Raw genomic sequence first — 18,341 nt, forward strand, 5'->3', positions numbered from 1 at the left:
TCCTTCTTCCTCTTGACTAAACCTTCCACATCTCTTGTTAATCATGGTTCCTTCTCCCTACCATCCTTTCCTTGTCTCAGCAGGACAAACCTATCCAGAATCCCACGTAAGTGTGGAGGTTGTTTAGGGACCACTTCTGCGGTGCATTTACCAGAGAACATCTGTTCCCAGTTTATGCTCCCAAGTTCTTGCCTAATACCATCGTAATTTGCCCTCCCTCAATTAAATACTTCCCTATAATGTCTGCTCCTATCTTTGTCCATGGCTATGTTGAAGGTCAAGGAGTCGTGGTCACTATCCCCGAAATGCTCACCCATCGAGAGGTCTTTCACCTGACATGGTTCATTACCCAATACCAGAGCCAACATGGCCTTTCCTCTAGTCAGCCTGTCTACCTACTGTGTTAGGAATCCTTTTTGTACACACCTAACAAATTCTGACCATCTAAACCTTTTGCACTACAGAGGTGCCATCAATATTAGGGAAGTTGAAAAGTCACTCATGACAACAACCCTGTTATTTTTACCCCTTTCCAAAATCTGCTCTCAGTATCCCAATGGCTATTTGGGGGCCTATAGAATAGTCCCAATAGAGTGATTGCTCCCTTCCTGTTTCTGACTTCTACCCACACTGACTCAACAGATGATCCTTTTGCTTCAACGTGATTATTTCTGGTATCAACTACAGCAACAGTGGACTTGGTCATGCTTCCTTTCAGCCAACAGTTCTATAGGGAACTTCAGGTTATCCACCATTCACCGCACAGCACATCTCCCACTTCTGGACATGAACAAACATCAAGTCCAAGAGGATATGGAAATCAGATGCTGGGGCTGAGTCCAATGGCAGAGCACTGGTGAGCAACAGAGTTGCCTGACACAAGAACCACCTTATTTGATTGGGAGGGTCACTGGCTCTGTGCAAGGTAGGTAGGTGCAGGTAAGTGGCTAGCTTAATTTGCTTTATTTTCACATTCTTAATTATTTGCTGGCATTTTAAGGTTTTTTTTTTAATTACATTTAATGCTTATATTGTTAATTTTTACTCTCTCCCCCCCACCCACCATTTAAATTTACCTGAATGCTTTTTTTTAAAAACATCTGATTATCAGAAACACAAAGATAATTTCTAGAAATCTTTAACATCAGCAGGCTGACAGAAGTTTTCCAGGGATGGGGCCTTGGGATCCACACCCAAGGTCTGCTTTGCTGATATTCAAGGTGTGCTTGGATACTACAGGACTGTATATGGAAAAGGTTAACGTGAGCAGGAAACAAATTCAAACAGCAGGCCAGATCCAGAATGATCTGGACCATTCAAGAACAAAACATCAGTTTTCTAATTGATCTAAGTTTCTACAAGACCTGACACATCACAATTCTTTCATAATGTAAATTGGATTAACGAACCGCCAGCTTTTTCTTAATCATAAAGAGTCTTACAATAAATAGAATAATAATTCAGGCTATCAAGCTAATCTTATAATAAAAAATATCCCTTACAAGAGCCAATTTTAATCATCAGCAAAAGACATTTATTCAGCTTTAACTTACCTCCTCCCCTTTGCTGAGCCTGTCAGATAACATGTGTCTGCAAATACATAGAAGAAATACAGAATATTGTCTCTTATTCATACAAATATTTCCACAGAACCATTTTGTTCTTCTTTAGACTGTTATATTTTCATAATTGAGTGAATATTCCAATTTTGCTGTCCAAAGATTAAAAACTTCTCCTATCCCAACCATCTCCCCAAAGTACCCCTCAGTCCCCAACCAAATCAGGTTTGTCTCTTGGAGTTGTAAAGCTGCAATTCAATGTGCATACACCAACTTTTTAGCAAAACATTGTTTTGACTGGAGCATAATTCTAAAGATACCATGCATCTTCCGTGCCATTTCTTCACCTCCATCCTAGATATCCTATTTCACTCACTGTCCATTTTCTTCCAATGGAAACCTTGCCTGATTCCTACTTCACTCATACTTAGCTACAAGATCTCAGACTGATTAGTTTCTTTGGTCAGAGGAGAAAGTCTCAAGGGTTCAGGGAGCTTCAAGAACACAGTTACTCTTGAAAATAGACATTTGACTTCCTGGCCACAAATTGGGGGAGGGCAAGAAAGGAGACAAGACTGCATTGATCAGAGAAGCTATTGTAGCACAAGACAGAATATCAGAATATAAGAAATAGAAGCAGTAGGCTATTTGGTCCTTTGCATCTGCTCCACCATTCAGTAAGATCATGACTTTTCCTCTCACTGAACACTACTTTTTCCCCCCTATAGTGACTCAACATCCTTCAATTCCCTCAATATTGAAGAATCTAGTGATCTCAAATTCATATTTCATTATGACATAGGAGAAGGCCATTTGGCCTAGAGTCTATGCCAGCTCTCAGAGATGTCCCATCAATGTCACTTGCTCAGTTAATTCCTTGGAACTTATTCTGCCACACATGCCCTGATTTTTCCAATAGCTACCTACAATAGCAGTGATTTTACAGTAGTCAATTAATCTAACATCCAGTATATCTTGGGTTGGGAAAGGAAACCCAAGCAGTCATATTTCAAGCAGATCACCTCTTATTCCTCTAAACAGGTGAATATTCACCCAAACTTGCTGACCTCTCATCAGACAATTTCCACCCCACCCCGCCCCCGAAATCCAGAAATCAATCTGGTAAGCTCTATAATTAGCTTGGTTGACTGATGTAGGCAGGGGGAAAGATTAAATTGGGAAAGATTAAATTTATTAGGTTAGAATTAAGAAACAATATTGAGGCAGAATTATGTAATTATGTAAGGCAGATAGCACATGGGAGGTAGGGATGTACATTTGCAGTTAAATTATAGAAAGCAGCATAATGTGCAAAATGGTGACAACTGGGAACAGTACAGCATCATTGACAGGGGAGAGGAAATACTGAAATGCGTACAGGAACTTTTTGATCAGCATACTTTTAGCTCCAAAAACAAAAAATGAATTCAGTGCTAGATATAGTTCTGAGAAGGGGAGGGGGGAAATAAATCATGTGTCAAATGGGAGAACATTTGGGGAATAGTGATCATAATATCATCACACTTAGAATAGTTAAGGAAATAGGCAAAGAACAGAAGGCAAAGTGCAAAAATAATTAACTTTAGGAGGGTTCACTTCAGAAAATTGCAATGGAAGCCATTCAAGTGAATAGGAATCAAAAATTGAGAGACAAAACTTTAGCCTTCAAAAGGTACGAAATAGTAAATTCTCATAAAGGAGGAATGGAAGGATAAAGCCAGAACAGAATGAAGGTAATGACAAATGGACATATCTACTCCATCCTAGAACTAAATTAACACAGGAACTGTACAAGAAATCTAAAAAAGAAAAAAAAGGACAAAAACCCAAAAGTAGGCAGCCAGTTGAAAGATGGACAATTAAAGTTATTCTTCTGTAGACAGGGATTTTGGCCAAAGTACTCTGTACTGGTCTTCATTAAGCACTGGAATGCAACCATGAAACACTGGATAAGTACACATCCTTTCTTTCTCCCCCCCCCCCCCCCCCAAACTAGTTGCATGAACAGGATAGAATACAACTTGGGGTTCTGTGGGACTTGGTGAAAATGTGGCTCTACTCACAATCTTCCAAAGTTCCTTAATTATGGAACTGATGGCAAAAGACTGAATGATTAAAAATGTTACAGCACTGTTTAAAAAGGTAGGTGGAGGGGTCAGAATAAATTGTGGAGACAAAAATCAGATACAAAATTAAATGGCACATAGGGCATTATTTCATTGGTGAATGGTACAAAACCTGGGAAGGAATTGATCAATAAGCTTCAAGGGGGCATACATTAAGTAAATAGTGGTTGAATTTATTGCAGAAAATTGTGGAAGTTGTATACTTTAGCAGGAAGCAAGAGGAAAAGCAATATTATCTAAATAGTACAAATTTTAAGGTTACATAGACCAAACTTTAAAAGATGACAGGACAAATGGAATCCCAGGGTTTGTTGTTAGAGTAAGAGAACACAAATAAGGGAAGTTATGCAAAACTCTTAAGAAAACACTGGTTAGGTCACAAATATATTCCAATTCTGAACAATGCATTTCAAGAAAGATGTCAAAGCCTTAGAAATCTGGAATGCATTGCCTAAAGAATGATGTAATCAGATTTAACAGTTAAGATTAAAAAGAACTGAAGAGAAACATTTACTTGGCTATGTTGAAAGTGAAGGAGAGTGGAACTAAATAGGTAGAGCTCTGAAAAGAGCCAGCACAGACATGATAGGCTAAATAGCATATTTTTGGGCTGTTATTCCATGGTTCAATGCAGTAAGCACAAAAACTGCAAAACATGGCTAACAAATGAGTATCACTGGGTTTCACAAAAATCTTTTTAAAAAAATACACATCGGTAATACTATTATGTAACTATTGTGCTCTATACGATTCTACTGTTGATATATGCAAAACAAACTCACCCAAAAAGGAACCAATCGTAAGCAATGGTCAGATAAAGAATTTCCACAGGCTCTAGACAAGCATGTACAAGTCCATCCTGTGCAGATAAAAAGTGTGGCAAAGTTTTAACCTCATGAGATGGCTCAAACTATAATGTAAGAAAACTTTCAGAGACCTTAATAAGCAATACTAAAGACAAGTTTATTAAGAATTTATACAAAGGAATCTTCAGGGTTCAAAGTTGTGTGTAGTCTATAATAGATCAACACGTTTGTTTAATGCTTACTAAAAGGTACAGTTGTAATGTTTCTCATCCTACATTAGCTTGTCTATAGCATCAGACCCACTCCCAAACTCAACGCCATCTGATCATAGTAATCTGTTATTTATTGAATAATTCCAGCACTTTTACCTTTGCTTTCCTACTTGAAAATCTATTCGTGTTGATCCTTCCTGATATGTGGCTCGTTTCTTATAAAAGTTTATTAATGGATACTTATTTGCACTAGCAAGACTAACATTTACTGCCTATTCAGAATCACATTCGAGTAGGTGGTGATGAATTGACCTCTCACAAATGAATCCTTTGAAGGCCTTACCATGGTGCTGTTAGAAAGTCTTTTCTTGGATTCTGACCCATTGCCAGTGAAAGAAAGCAACATATTTCTAAGTCAGTTATGTGTAACAAGGAAGAAAGTGAAGATGACAGCTATAAATATCAGCCACAAGTTTACCTTTGTTATTTGAAGCAATCCTGTAGTCACTTTCTATCATCTTAAATATACCTATGATATTTCTCAGTTATTGCCCTGAAGGAGTTTCTGCATAACTTCAACATCAGATATTAGGGATCTGACTTTATAGATACTATGCAGCACAACTCACTTACAGTATGATTGAGAAGAGTCACACAAATTTTTATTATTACCTCTAAACTAGTGAGTTTTGTAAATGTTCTGTCACATAGGACAGGCAAAGCATTCAAGTGATTATGAGCATAAACACAAAGCTTTCTAAGGAAGCTTTTAAACATTGCAGTTCCAGAGTTCTTCCCAATCAATACTGCTGTAAGTCAATTTCTTTTGAGCATATCAAACCACAGCCTTGCATCATCAGCAGTTTGGTGGGACTTGGAATATCAAATTATGGAAGTCATTTGGCACCTTATCCCTTCTATGGCACTATATTTGCCCTCTTCACATTACTACCATCGGGGAGGTACAGGAGCCTGAAGACCTGCACTTAATGTTTCAGGAACAGCTTCTTCTCCTCCCCCATCAGATTTCTGAATGGTCCATGAACCTATGAACTCTCCCTCATTATTCCTCTTTTGCACAATTTATTTATTGTTGTAACTTGTAGCAATTTTTATGTCTTGCACTTTAATGCTGCCACAAAACAACAAATTTCATGACATATGTCAATGATAATAAACCTGATTCTAAGCTGCAGTTTCCAAACCAATAGTTGATGCATTAAATTCATTATGTTCTCAGAAAGCTGAATTCAGACCAGGATGCAATGATGCTCCTGTCCTGAGTCAGGGAGAAACAGAGGGGAGGTAACAGCAAATAAGAACAAAATCTTAAAGATTCAAATGAAAAATACTTGTCCATGTTACTCAGTGCAAAGCAGCTTGGTGACATCTTCATCCCTATTTCCACCCTCTGTCACTCCCATCCTCACCATCTTGAGTGATGTTTTCCCTTGTATAACTTCAGCATGCGTCTCACTATGAGAGGAAATGAAAGATCCTCTCCCAGTGGTTGTGTTATAATTAATAGATTACTCATTTCTAATGACAATTACTGGTAGTCCTTCCAAATGAACAAGCAAGCAAAAATTCTGCTTCCATGTGTTGCAAACTTAATCTTTAAAAAAAAAACAAAATTAAGTAAATTTACTTATTTCCTTTGGAAAAGGGATCTTGAGGGAACTGACTGAGATTTTGAGGATTGCACAGTCTGAATTAGCAAAGCTGATCCAGGTAAAATCCTCCAAAATACCAAGTTTAAAACTAGGAAATTTCAAGACAGAGGGTTCATTAAGCAGGATGTTTCTATTCAAGAGGGAAATATCAAGTAACTGAACTTGGCAGTGTATGTAGGTTTGACATAATTGGGTGCATTTTTAGAAAGGAGATTGATAGGTATAATGAGCTTGGAGGGAAGCAGGAGATGGTTCAAAAAAGATAGATTTGATAAACATAAGACCCTGCCTATTTGTAAGAATTTAAGAATTTCAAATGTAGAACAAAAAGCAAAATATCATCCAATGAATAAATATTCCTGTCATCATAGCTGAAGGCTAGTGCTTTTATCTGCCAAATTTTGATAACCTGATGGCAGAATCTAAGTATTCCAGCACTCTTTGTTTCAGATTTCCAGCATCTGCAGTTTTTTTTTGATTTTCAGCTGAGCAAATGATGCCAGTTTTGGCCAAGGCCGTATCCTAGCAACGTCTCCACTTTGAGACCCCACTGTAATGCTAATCATGACAAGATTCAGTAGCTGGTTCAACAATCATTATTTTATCCTCTATTGTCTTTGAGGTTAGAATTTTCAAGATTTGTAAAAAATATTTTGTGTCCTGCTGTGTTGAATTTCATAACTTAAAGTTCATGGAGCTAAACCTTGCAGAAGAACAAATGAAGTTACAGCAGAGTGCAGCACTCTGCCAGCAAATATAACTGGAAGACCAATGCAGGCAATCACTCTCCACACCAGCAACACTAAATGAAAATCACCAATAATGCAAAAGTATCTACTGAAACCTTCAGATTAATACAGAACTGGCAGATGGTTTTCAATAAATATCTACTTGTAAACTGAAAAAGTTGAAACAGTTAAGTTTATCACCAGGACACTGGCTAAATATTTTTAAGTCTGCTTGAATCTATTGAACGAAAGACAGAAGATTCTAATGTGAACATGGATAGTAAAATACTGATTAACAGTGTCCCAAAAAAGAATTTCATGTTTTCTGTCATTTGAGAAATATGTACAGCTGAGAAATACCAAAAAAGCATTAATACTTACAGCCCACAGTGAGAGACGAAGGAGAGAGATAAAGAGTGGCGTTCGATCCCAGCCAGAAATACAGTGCACTAACAAACCGCTGTCTTCTGTTAGAAGGAACAAAGATAAGATCAGGACATCAAAGAAAAATAAAACAGATGAGAAATAAAGAGTCACAATTGGCACAAGAGATTAAAAGCCTAGATTGTGGTTCAATGTAAAGAGCCGACTTTCAAACATGATTGTTCTAACCACCAGAAAGCAATTAAATTGGCAGAATGGTGGAAAAACAGGAATCAAAATCTAATCTTACCATCCCGATTTATTATATGAATGAGCAGCTTCAGGTAATTCTGCGTCTGTTGAACAAGGTCCCAAGACTATAGAGAGAAACAATAAATAGTGTTAACTGACCTGAATGGAAAAGCACATGTAACGGTTTTAGCTTTGAGGTATGAACTTGGGAGAGATTTCAATCTGACAATGCACTGGTTAAAAGGCAGTCATCATTCTGACATTCCATTGATAATAGGTTGCCTAAATGTAGTTCTTAAACAATGAAATCAAAAAACCTGTTGCCCGCTGAGGTAACAAAAAAAAATTGCAGTGTCTGTTTGCTGCCACTGGAGGAAGCTTCAATCCAGTAATGTTCTTTAGTGTTTAGAATCTATATTGAAAATATCACTAGACATTTTAACCAGTAAAATGCTCAGTGACAAAACTCACCCAGTTTTCTTGGCATACCTATGAAAAGAATTTAAAGCTCAGAAATGACCCAATACTTGACACATTGAATGACTATGGTCTTTATTTCTGTTGCTGTTTACCCACAAGAAGTATCCTTTGCAATAGCTGTGGATAAGACTCTGGTTCCCTATTGATAATATATCTGAATTCTCCAACATTAGCTATCCATCTGGTGAATATGCAAAAAGTGCTTTTGGTGTGAAACTCACTAACTTGCCTTCAGCAAGTGCACAACACAATATATACACCCCCCTCCTCTGGGAATCCACCGCATAACAGACAAGAACAGACTGCTTTTCAACATTTAATACTAATAAGAGAGCCAGACTGAATATAGTAATCACATACAGAGTGTCCTTTTGTTTTCATATGGCAACTGGATCGCTGCCCTCCACAGAAGAATCCACTATAATTGGCAATATACGCAAAATTGAAAGGGAAAGTCATAGACAAAGGTCACTTATTTGCAACAGGAAGGAAGTATCTGGGCAACGTGAAAGAGCTATCAGTTTGAAAAACTTGCTTCTCACTTCTTTCTGGTATTCTGATTAAGCACCAGCCTCAATGGAGTATAACATGGGAAATGGGAAATTGTACATCATGGGAAAAAAAAGAAATGTTGAGAAACTGCAGAGTGTCAAGATGCACAAGGATCTGAATGCCCAGGTGCAAGATTCTCAAAAGATTACTTGCCGTACCTTCATGCTAATTAGGAAAACTAATCGATTGTTACTATTTATTGCTACGGAAGCTGAATACAAACGTAGGGAAGTTATACTTCAGTCATATAGGACTAAGCTGCATTTGGTGTCCTCTCTCTAACTGCACTCATTTTAAATTCCTTTGTTCACGTTCTCCCTCTACAACTTCCCTCATTAACCTCTCAACCAAATGACTCCATCTATTTCTCATCCCCATTGTAACCTTGGACTCACCCAACCAGAGATATTCCCTTTGTCCTCCTCATTCCACCCCCATCCTCCTGCAATTTTAGTCTAACTTGACTTCTCTTTCCCAGTTCTGACAAAGGGCCTTCAACCTGAAATGTTAATACTAGTTCTTTTTCCATGGATACTGCCCAACCACTTCAGTGTTTCCAAAACTTTAATTTCAGATTTGCAGTTTTTTTGATTTTCATTACATCTGGAATGGGTGAATTATTATTTTATGAAGAAAGGTTGAATTGTTCACCAATAGATTTTGAAAGAGAGAGGTGACTTGAAACCCAAGACCCTGTGAGGTCGTGACAGGTAGATGTGGAGATAATGTTTGCACTTGTGGCAGAATCTAAAACCGGGGTGGGGGTACTGTTTAAAAATAATGGTCACCCATTTAAGACATTGATGAGGTGAATTTTTTTCTTTCAGAATAGTCACAAATCATTGGAACTTTTTCTCAAAAGAGCAGCAGAAGCAAAGTCTTTGAATAATCTTTAACACCTAAGTAGATCAATTCCTAATAAGGGGGTGAAACGATGCAGCAGGTAAGCAGGAACGCAAGATGAGATTACAATCAGATCAGCCGTGATCTTAGTAAATGGTAGAGCAGGCTCAATTTGCTGAGTGAACTACTCCAGGCTCTAATTCATATGGCACAAGCTCTCTGGGTTCAAAGCTGATGTATGTAGACCAGACCGTTATAGAAAGTAAGGGTACAAGTCAGGGTACTTAAATTTTTATCTACTGAAACATGATACTTTACTCTGATTAAGAACTGCTGATCTCTTTGATAAAGGTTAGCAAGAAAGAACTGTACTTCTGCAGGTGGTAAGTTATTTTGATCTAAAACAACTAAGCAATCAGGGTTAGTGTTAAACTGATCTTATAAAGCTTCTATTAACATATAGTGCTGCAAGATGGCATGGAAAAGTGACAAGTTAGTTTGCAGTAGTTTTACTGTGTATATTCTAGGTACCCCATGTTAAGGGGGAACAGAAAGCAACACAAAAGCAGAAAATGCTGCAAACACTCAGGAGGCCAGGTTGCATCTTCCAGAAGGGAAACAGAGTCAATGTTGCACCTCATTTGCCTGTCGTACCTCCAATGAAGCACAGCACCTTATTTTCCATCTGGGCATATCGCAGCTTTCTGAACTCAGTACTGAATTCCACAACTTCAAGTAACTCGATTTCTTGGTCTGCATTAGTCATCATCTGTAATATTAGTTAAGCTTGTTTTTTTCCCCCCTTCCTTTTTGTTCTCGAGGAGTAGAGGGCATTTTGGAACTCCTTCATTCTTTTGTCCATGTTCTCACTCTCTAACTGTACCCATTCACTCAAACCAGAGAACCTCATTTACAGTTTATCCCCATGGTCATGCAGTTTTACCTCAGAGACATCCCCAATCCCCCCCACCTGCAGCTTTACTCACTTCTCTCTCTTTTTCACTTTTAGTGAAGGGTTGCTGACCTGAAACATCAACTCTTCCCACAGACATGGCCTGACCTGGTGAATAGTTCCAGCATTTTGTGTTTGTTTTAAATTTCCAGCATTTGCAGCATTTTCCATTTTCACTGAAAGCAACGCTTGTAGAATTCATTAGGATAGTGAGGTATGAGAGGTTACAATTACGAAAAGTTAAGGCATTTTCCAATACAGCTGAATGTCTCCTTTCTGAATAAATGAACATGACTGGACCAAAATATATGCCCATCCTGCCTCAATCTGTGGCTGCCTAGATACAAAATTTCCCCTGAATACAGAATCCAGAGTTATTCAAGCAGTCTCACCTGATAATCCCTCCAGTCAATGTTCAGATTCTCAGTCAAGGAAGGGGGGATATTCAATGGTGCATCAACAAAATCCTACAAAACATAGCTAAAAATTGAGTTACTGCACAGCACATATAATATACATTTTATACCATGCATGGGCCATAATAAGTGGCCACAAGTTGATGCTCAGTACTAACAAGCTTTCCCCCTCCCACTCAGCCCCATGATAGCTTTCACTCAATTCCCAGGCTGCAGTCACAGAGAGCAGGCAACTCCTTTTCCTCTGGAGACAAGATATTGCAGATGCTGGAATCTGGAGCAAAAAAAGAAACTGCTGGAGGACCTCAACAGGTAAAACAGCTGTGGATGCAAAGGGATGGTCGATCTTTTGGGTCGAGACCCTCCATCAGGTCCTGAAGTGGGTGTCTGCCCAAAAGGTCAGCCAATCCTTTGCCACCACAGATGCCACTTGGTTCGCTGAGTTCCTCCAGAGTTTGTTGTTTGTTTTTAACTTTTCCTCTCCTGGACCTGGAAGGATTACAATGCAACAAAGACTTCACTAAGGAGATGATCAGAGTAACTGTACAGTAGTTGAATAAGCAATTGATTTCATGACAAAGGAAGCTGTAATTGGGCCGGTACAAGAGCTTTTTCTTAAATGAATGCCAAAATGTAGGTTCATCAGGAATATATTTTTGGTCTAAACAAAACACACCACTTTCTATCCATAAGAAGACAACGTACCAAAGTACCATAACGCACTTAACTGAGCCTTGTCAATTTCCAAACTTTCATTTATTACAACATTTTCTAGGAATGCAACCTGTTCACAAATTGAGGTATGCCTGTATGCAATTTTGGTAGTTACCCACTAACCACAAAACTCTCTCATGAATCAACAATTTATCTCCATATGGGCTCTCGATTGCCCCTAGCAAGTAAAGAAATAAACAATGTGAACAGGTTGCAAACAAAGCCCATGCCTACTGTCAGGTGCAAACTCACCTGGTTCCAATTGAACACCAGCCCTTCAGCTGTGTAATCGCGATCCTTGTAATCCTTAAAAAATTCACAACCTGCAGACAATGCAGAGGAAATCTACTATTACAGCAGGCGTTCACTGGGTCCTGGCTAAGATTCATCCATCAACCCAAACATAGCAGCTGGCTATTAATGCATTAATGTTTCTGGGAGATAGCTATGCAGAAATTGATTGCTGTATTTCCTACCATTATCACAGTGACCATACTTCAAAAGTACTGTATTGATTACAAAGTGCTTTGGAACATCTTGAATTTTTGAAAGGAGCGATACAAATACTAATTTTCCTTCCTCTATTTCTACACCTGGGTTTAAATCTACTTATCATAACAGTTAAGCAAACAATAATCTGGAGAATTTCAGAGGTGAATTTTATGAAGTGAAAAATTGATTTCAAGTGAAAATTTAAGTTGGTCTAGACTATTAAGCATAAACAGAATTATGTTTTCGACAATGAATGGGTGAGGCAATCATTTCTTAATCCAGTACACACCACTCATCAAGCAGCAATCCACAATTGCCAACAATTTTCCTAATATCTTTATGAATTCAAGAATCAGATCAAAATGCTTCATATGCAAACTTACTAAGAAAATTATAACTCTGGTGTGTTGTGCAGATTCAGGAAACTATTCTTATTCAACTGAAAAACTTTAAACAAACACTCATTTTAAACTACTGTATTGGGAAGACAACCTGTCTATGGGCCACAAGGCATTAAACATCAATATTAGCTCCCTTGGCTCGCAAAAAAACAACAGCTTCTTGTGTTTGTTCTCCCCCAGTGTTTACACAAGGTGGAGCAAGAATTCATAAGGTCACACTTTTAAAAACATGAACTAATGACTTCGATAAGCTATTGATTCTGCAAATAAATTGGTGTGAAGTAGTTACCTGGGTAAGGTATCGACAACAAGGTGAAATCTGCATATCGCTTTGCTTTGTCCACCTTCTCAGATGAGGTCACACTAAAGAGGAGAAAAAGGACAAATATTTGTATTATATTACTTTTAAGTTCTGCACAGCTCCAATTTCTCTCACCCCCTAGTTTTATATTTTGTGTTGTATTTATCTGCTTAGCAAGACAGATTCTACACATGGGAAATGGAAACTTGCATCGCTTTTGATATGTGTCACATACTTCCAAGTAAAGAAAACTAGATGCAGAGTCGAACTACACCCTGTCAGAGTATATTGAAGCCAGCCTGAAAATACATCTTGTTGAGCATGTAACATTAGTACTTTCCACCAGACAGCCAGTGCTGCCGAGCAATCCTTTGACTTGTAATCAGCTATAACGCTCATGACCTAGCCTGGATATTAAGACGACCACTGAATAAACTCTGTCTGTTAATGGACAGTCCTAATCTGACTGTGTCTACACATCTCCATCAGCTAAAAACTGTTTTCACTATTCCATAAGCATTTGTCAAATGAACAGCTATTAGATATCACTACGAGGAAAAAGACCGACAGTAAGATATTGGTTAATGAAGCCATTAACAAGATGCAAGCTACACATGCCCAAATGGAAACAAAAACTTAGATGGAAACAGTACAATTAAATTACACACTTTACCGGAAAGTGCAATATCCATTACAAGTTAACATATGCAGGACTTCAAAACGTGACCAGAGTTTAAAATAAATCAGTTATGTTCTCTTAATTTCCTTTAATTCTCAACCCCCATCAAATGTTACATATCAAATTGCACACTTTGGCAAAGAAAGCTTAATTGCTTCCTAGAGTGTCTTTGCCTTTTAAAACAATTATCAGATATTTTACTATTTTTCCAGGATCTCCAAATGCATCCTATGGCATAGAGTCAAGGCTCAAGTGTTGAAAATAGACAGAGATACAGAAACTTGAAGGAAATCAAAAAAGAAAATTTTGGTGGATGAAGTTCTTCTAGATTAATAAACTTGTCCATTCAAACCAATAACCAAATTATAATCTGAATTTGCACTGGAGGATCTACCACTCCTTCTGCATCAAAAATGTTTTTGTTCTAGATCCCTTTTAAGAGGGAGCAGGTTATTCAGAAATTTATATTCAAAATATTACCATAATCTTCAAGCAAAAACCATTTAGAGATATGTACCATGGAACATTACATCTAAGGGAGATCTGCCACTTCAGATCAAACTTCCTCAAAGCCATCACTGACAGAAAGGAGCTGTCCCCTCCCTAAGTCAAATCCAATCATGGCATTGGGACCATGTGCTGATTCAGAGCCATGTTACTCCCTGTATCAACAGTTTCAAGAAAGGTCTTGTGATGCACACATGATACACCATGTGTTTTAAGAAGATTTTCCATAAAGGAAAAGAGAATAATAAAGAATTTAGAACTTCAGAATTGCCACACTTTTTGGTACAATGCCATTTTCTTATTAGACAAATGAAATAAAAACTCCACACAAGTGTGAAATGTGGAAGCATCACAGTTGATAGGTAACAATTTCCAATTGCACTATTAGGTACACTTTAACAAATCAGGTCTGAACTACAAACAAATGAAAACTGTGCAAAATCACAGCCACAAACAACTTAGTTAGCCTCAGTTTTTTCCTGAGTTTTAATCATTAAATAGTACAATTTATTTCATAGAATTCTGTTTTCTTCTACATAGCCCTCAATGCAATGGTAGATTCTTAACAGTTTTTTTTTAAAATCACTATCCATACACACTCTGACATTCCAAATCAGTATTTACAGTGGAAGTTGACGGGATTACTTCGGGAAAAACAAATGAGGCAAAATTAAAGTTTATATCAAGGAAGAAAACAGTAACAACATATAAAAATAACATCACAACAGCTGCTTTACCCAACTAGATCCAGGACAAAATCTGGAAAGTTGAACTTATGATGTCAACTAACCAAATTTCCTCAAACTGAAATATATAAACAGCTAAGTGAAGTCAATGTGTTTCAGTGACCTTTGTCATAGATAGGGTAGAGGCGGTTTGTCAAAGACTGACATGTGCAAGTTCTTGCGATGAAATAGGATAGCCCAATTATGTGTGCTGAAAAATGAGGGCCAAGACCAACCAAGAGCAGGAACAAAAATCCACAACCAGTAACATTAAAAAGTTAAATACTTGTAAAATGCATGTTTAATTGAGGCCATTGCACTTTAATTCCAGAAACAAATATTCTTCAAGCTGTCCTTTTTCAAAAGCTGCACATCACACTGAGATCACATGTAGCTAATTCATACTGTCCTAGGAGTCCCACATACCAAAATGCAGTACAGGACAATTAACTCAGGATTCATTTACAATTTCACTGCATCAAAGAAATCATAAATAGTTAAATATAGAGGGATGGAGAGAGGCTGGCATGGAATATAAACGCTGTTATGACTTGGTTGGGCTAAATGGCTAGTTTCTGTGCAGTACACTGCACATAATATTCCACAAGCAGCAGAACAACAGATGTTTCCCCTTCATACTATCCAAGTTAAAGCAGCTCTAGAGCACATAATGAAATTTATAATGCGTGCCTACACACACACAAAATCTGTTCTTCTGCAGTGCAGAGTTGCAAAAATGCCTGGGATTGCATTGTTTTAAGCCGAACAACGTAATGAGGGTTTCTGCCTCTAATATCCATTCAGGAAATGTGTTTTAGACCACTACCACCCTCAGCGATTTTTTTCCCCCTATCTTCCCTCTCATACTTCAATCAATTACTTTAAATCTATGCCCTAAGTACTTAACCTCTCTGCCAATGGAAATTAATTAGATGGAGTCATACAGCATAGAGACAGGTCATACAGCCCACCACATTCACACCAACCAGTGGGCATCTATCCATATGAATCCCATCTTCCAGCACTTGGCCCAAAGCCTCCTAGTGCCTATGTGATTCAAGTGCTCGTCTAAACACTCCTTAAATGCTGTCAGTGACTCTGCTTCTACCACACTCTCCAGCAATGCATTCCAGGTACTTAACATTTTCTGGGTGAAAAACACCCTGCTCAGATCCCTCCTAAATCTATTACCCTCTAGTTTTATTTAGCTCTAATAAGGGAAAAGTTTCTTTTCTTGTAGTCCACTCTATCTATACGCCTCAGAATTTTATATACCTCAATCATGTCCTCTCCTCTGCTTCAGGGAAAACAGACCTAGCCTCTCCAGCCTTTCCTCATAACTAAAATACTCCATCCCAGGAAATACCTTGGTGAATCGCCTCTGCACCCTCTCTACCCTCACTAGTACTCCAAAATGCATCACCTTTATAGTATTAAACTCCATCTTCCATTTCTCAGCCCATTTCACCGAGATATAGATATCACTATGTGGCCTAAGACTACCCTCCACAATCAATAACTCCACCAATCTTCTTGTCATCTGCAGATTTACTCATCATGGCTCCTACATCCACATTCAAATCATTCACATATAAGCAGCAAGAATCCCAGCATTGATCCCTGTGGAATACCACTAATCCCAAAAACAACCTTCAGTGTTATCACATCCTTCCTATAGTGTGGTGACCAGAACTACATGCAGTACACCAGCTGAGGACTGACCAATGTTTTATAAAGTTGGAACACAACTTCCCTACTCTTTACTTGGATTTAACTAGCTGTTGTACAAAAAAAAAGCAAATTATACTAACGATACTTCAGAGAAGTTGTATATTAATCTGACCTGTATTCACGTTTCTTTCTTGCCCCAAGAGTTTTCTGCTACCACCATCGGTAAATATTGCCTCCATTTTATCATTGAGATTGGTGTTGCATCAAGCTTTTATACAATGAGATGTTGAAGTCACTTACTTCAACCCAAACTTCACCTTCTTCTTCTCCACCATCAAGTCACAAATGTAGCGAACAGAAAGATATCGCAGCAGCTTTATGTCATGACCTCGAACCTTATCAAATAACTGGGAATCACCATTTCTGGAATAAATCAAACATAGACGAGTAAAGCAAGGTCAGAATAAAACTGAAACCTAGTGTCCTAACTGAAAGTTCAATAATGATTATGACTGCAAAAATAATCCCATTTTTTTCTAAGTTAATTTCTGATAGAGCTACAACATTTCCGATTCTGCTGAAGCTTCCAAGTACATTGCTTCTTTACACAATGACATGTTTCAATGTCATACAGCCAAAGAATAATAGCAATGCAGTTATTTAATTTATTTTACAAAGAAGAACTGCAGAGAGTAATGGGCACAGCTCAGCATGTCACGGAAACCAACTTCCCCTCCATGGACTCTGTCTGTATTTCTCATTGCCTCGGTAAAGCAGCCAGCAAAATCTAAAGACCCCACCCACCCCAGACATTCTCTCTTCTCCCTCCTCCCATCGGGCAGAAGATACAAAAGCCTGAAAGCACATACCACCAGGCTTAAGGACAGCTTCTATCACGTTGTTATAAGACTATTAAGTGGTTCCCTAGTACGATAAGATGGACTCTTGACCTCACAATCTACCTCATTATGACCTAGCACCTTATTGTCTACCTGCGCTTCTCTGTAGCTGTTACACTTTATTCTGCATTCTGTTATTGTTTTACCTCGTACTACCTCGATGCACCGTGTAATGAATTGATCTGTACGAACGGTATCCAAGACAAGTTTTTCCCTTGGTACATGTGACAATAATAAACCTATTCCAATTCTAGGATAATCTCACATTTTCCCATATTATATTCATTCTGACAATTTCTTGTCCACTCACTTATCCAATCCATATCCCTTTGCAAGCTCCTTGCATCTTTCTCAACTTGTCAACCTACCCATCTTTGCATCGTCATCAAATTTAGCTACAGTACACAAGGTTCATTTATCCACGTCATTAGTACAGATCGTAATTAGTTAAAGACATAATACTGAGCCTTGCCCACTGGTTCTAGATTGCCAGTCTGAAAATGACAAATTTATGATAACTGTCTTCTGATGGTTAGCCTGTCCCCTATCTAAGCCAATATATTACCCCATCTCTACATGCTCTTATCTACAGGAGCAATCTTTAATGTAGCAGCTTATTGAATCCCTTCTGAAACTCCAAATACATTACATCTACTTGCTCCCTTTATCCATCCTGCTTGTTACATCCTCAAACAACTATCAAACAAAATTTTCTGTTCATAACCATTTTGATTCTTCTTGACTATATTGGGGATTGCAGCATCTTTCTAACAACAGATGTCACTGTCCTTTCCTGAATAATGGCATCATATTTGCAGTTTTTCCAATCTTCCGGGACTTCTTTAGAATCCAGGGAATTTTGGCAGATTACAACACATCTCTGCAGCCATTTCTTTTAGGAGCCAAGGACACAAGCCATCAGGCAACTTACTGGCCTTTAGGCCATTAGTTTTCCTAGTACATTGATGTTAATGAGAAGATTGTTTTAAG

At 38.1% G+C, this 18,341-nt stretch overlaps 1 protein-coding gene across 1 annotated transcript in view; it reads right to left on the reverse strand.

Annotated features, from left to right (window-relative positions):
* The window catches only part of mtmr14 (myotubularin related protein 14), a 63,252-nt gene that overhangs the window by 23,349 nt on the left and 21,562 nt on the right, over positions 1-18,341 (reverse strand). Inside the window, 8 exon segments of the mRNA XM_052017583.1 lie at positions 1,554-1,590; positions 4,468-4,544; positions 7,486-7,571; positions 7,778-7,844; positions 10,939-11,013; positions 11,929-11,999; positions 12,859-12,932; positions 16,753-16,875. Of these exon segments, the coding sequence (XP_051873543.1) occupies positions 1,554-1,590; positions 4,468-4,544; positions 7,486-7,571; positions 7,778-7,844; positions 10,939-11,013; positions 11,929-11,999; positions 12,859-12,932; positions 16,753-16,875 (610 nt within the window).

The sequence above is a fragment of the Pristis pectinata genome, chromosome 6 (genome assembly GCF_009764475.1).
Source record: "Pristis pectinata isolate sPriPec2 chromosome 6, sPriPec2.1.pri, whole genome shotgun sequence".
NCBI classification, from domain to species: domain Eukaryota; kingdom Metazoa; phylum Chordata; class Chondrichthyes; order Rhinopristiformes; family Pristidae; genus Pristis; species Pristis pectinata.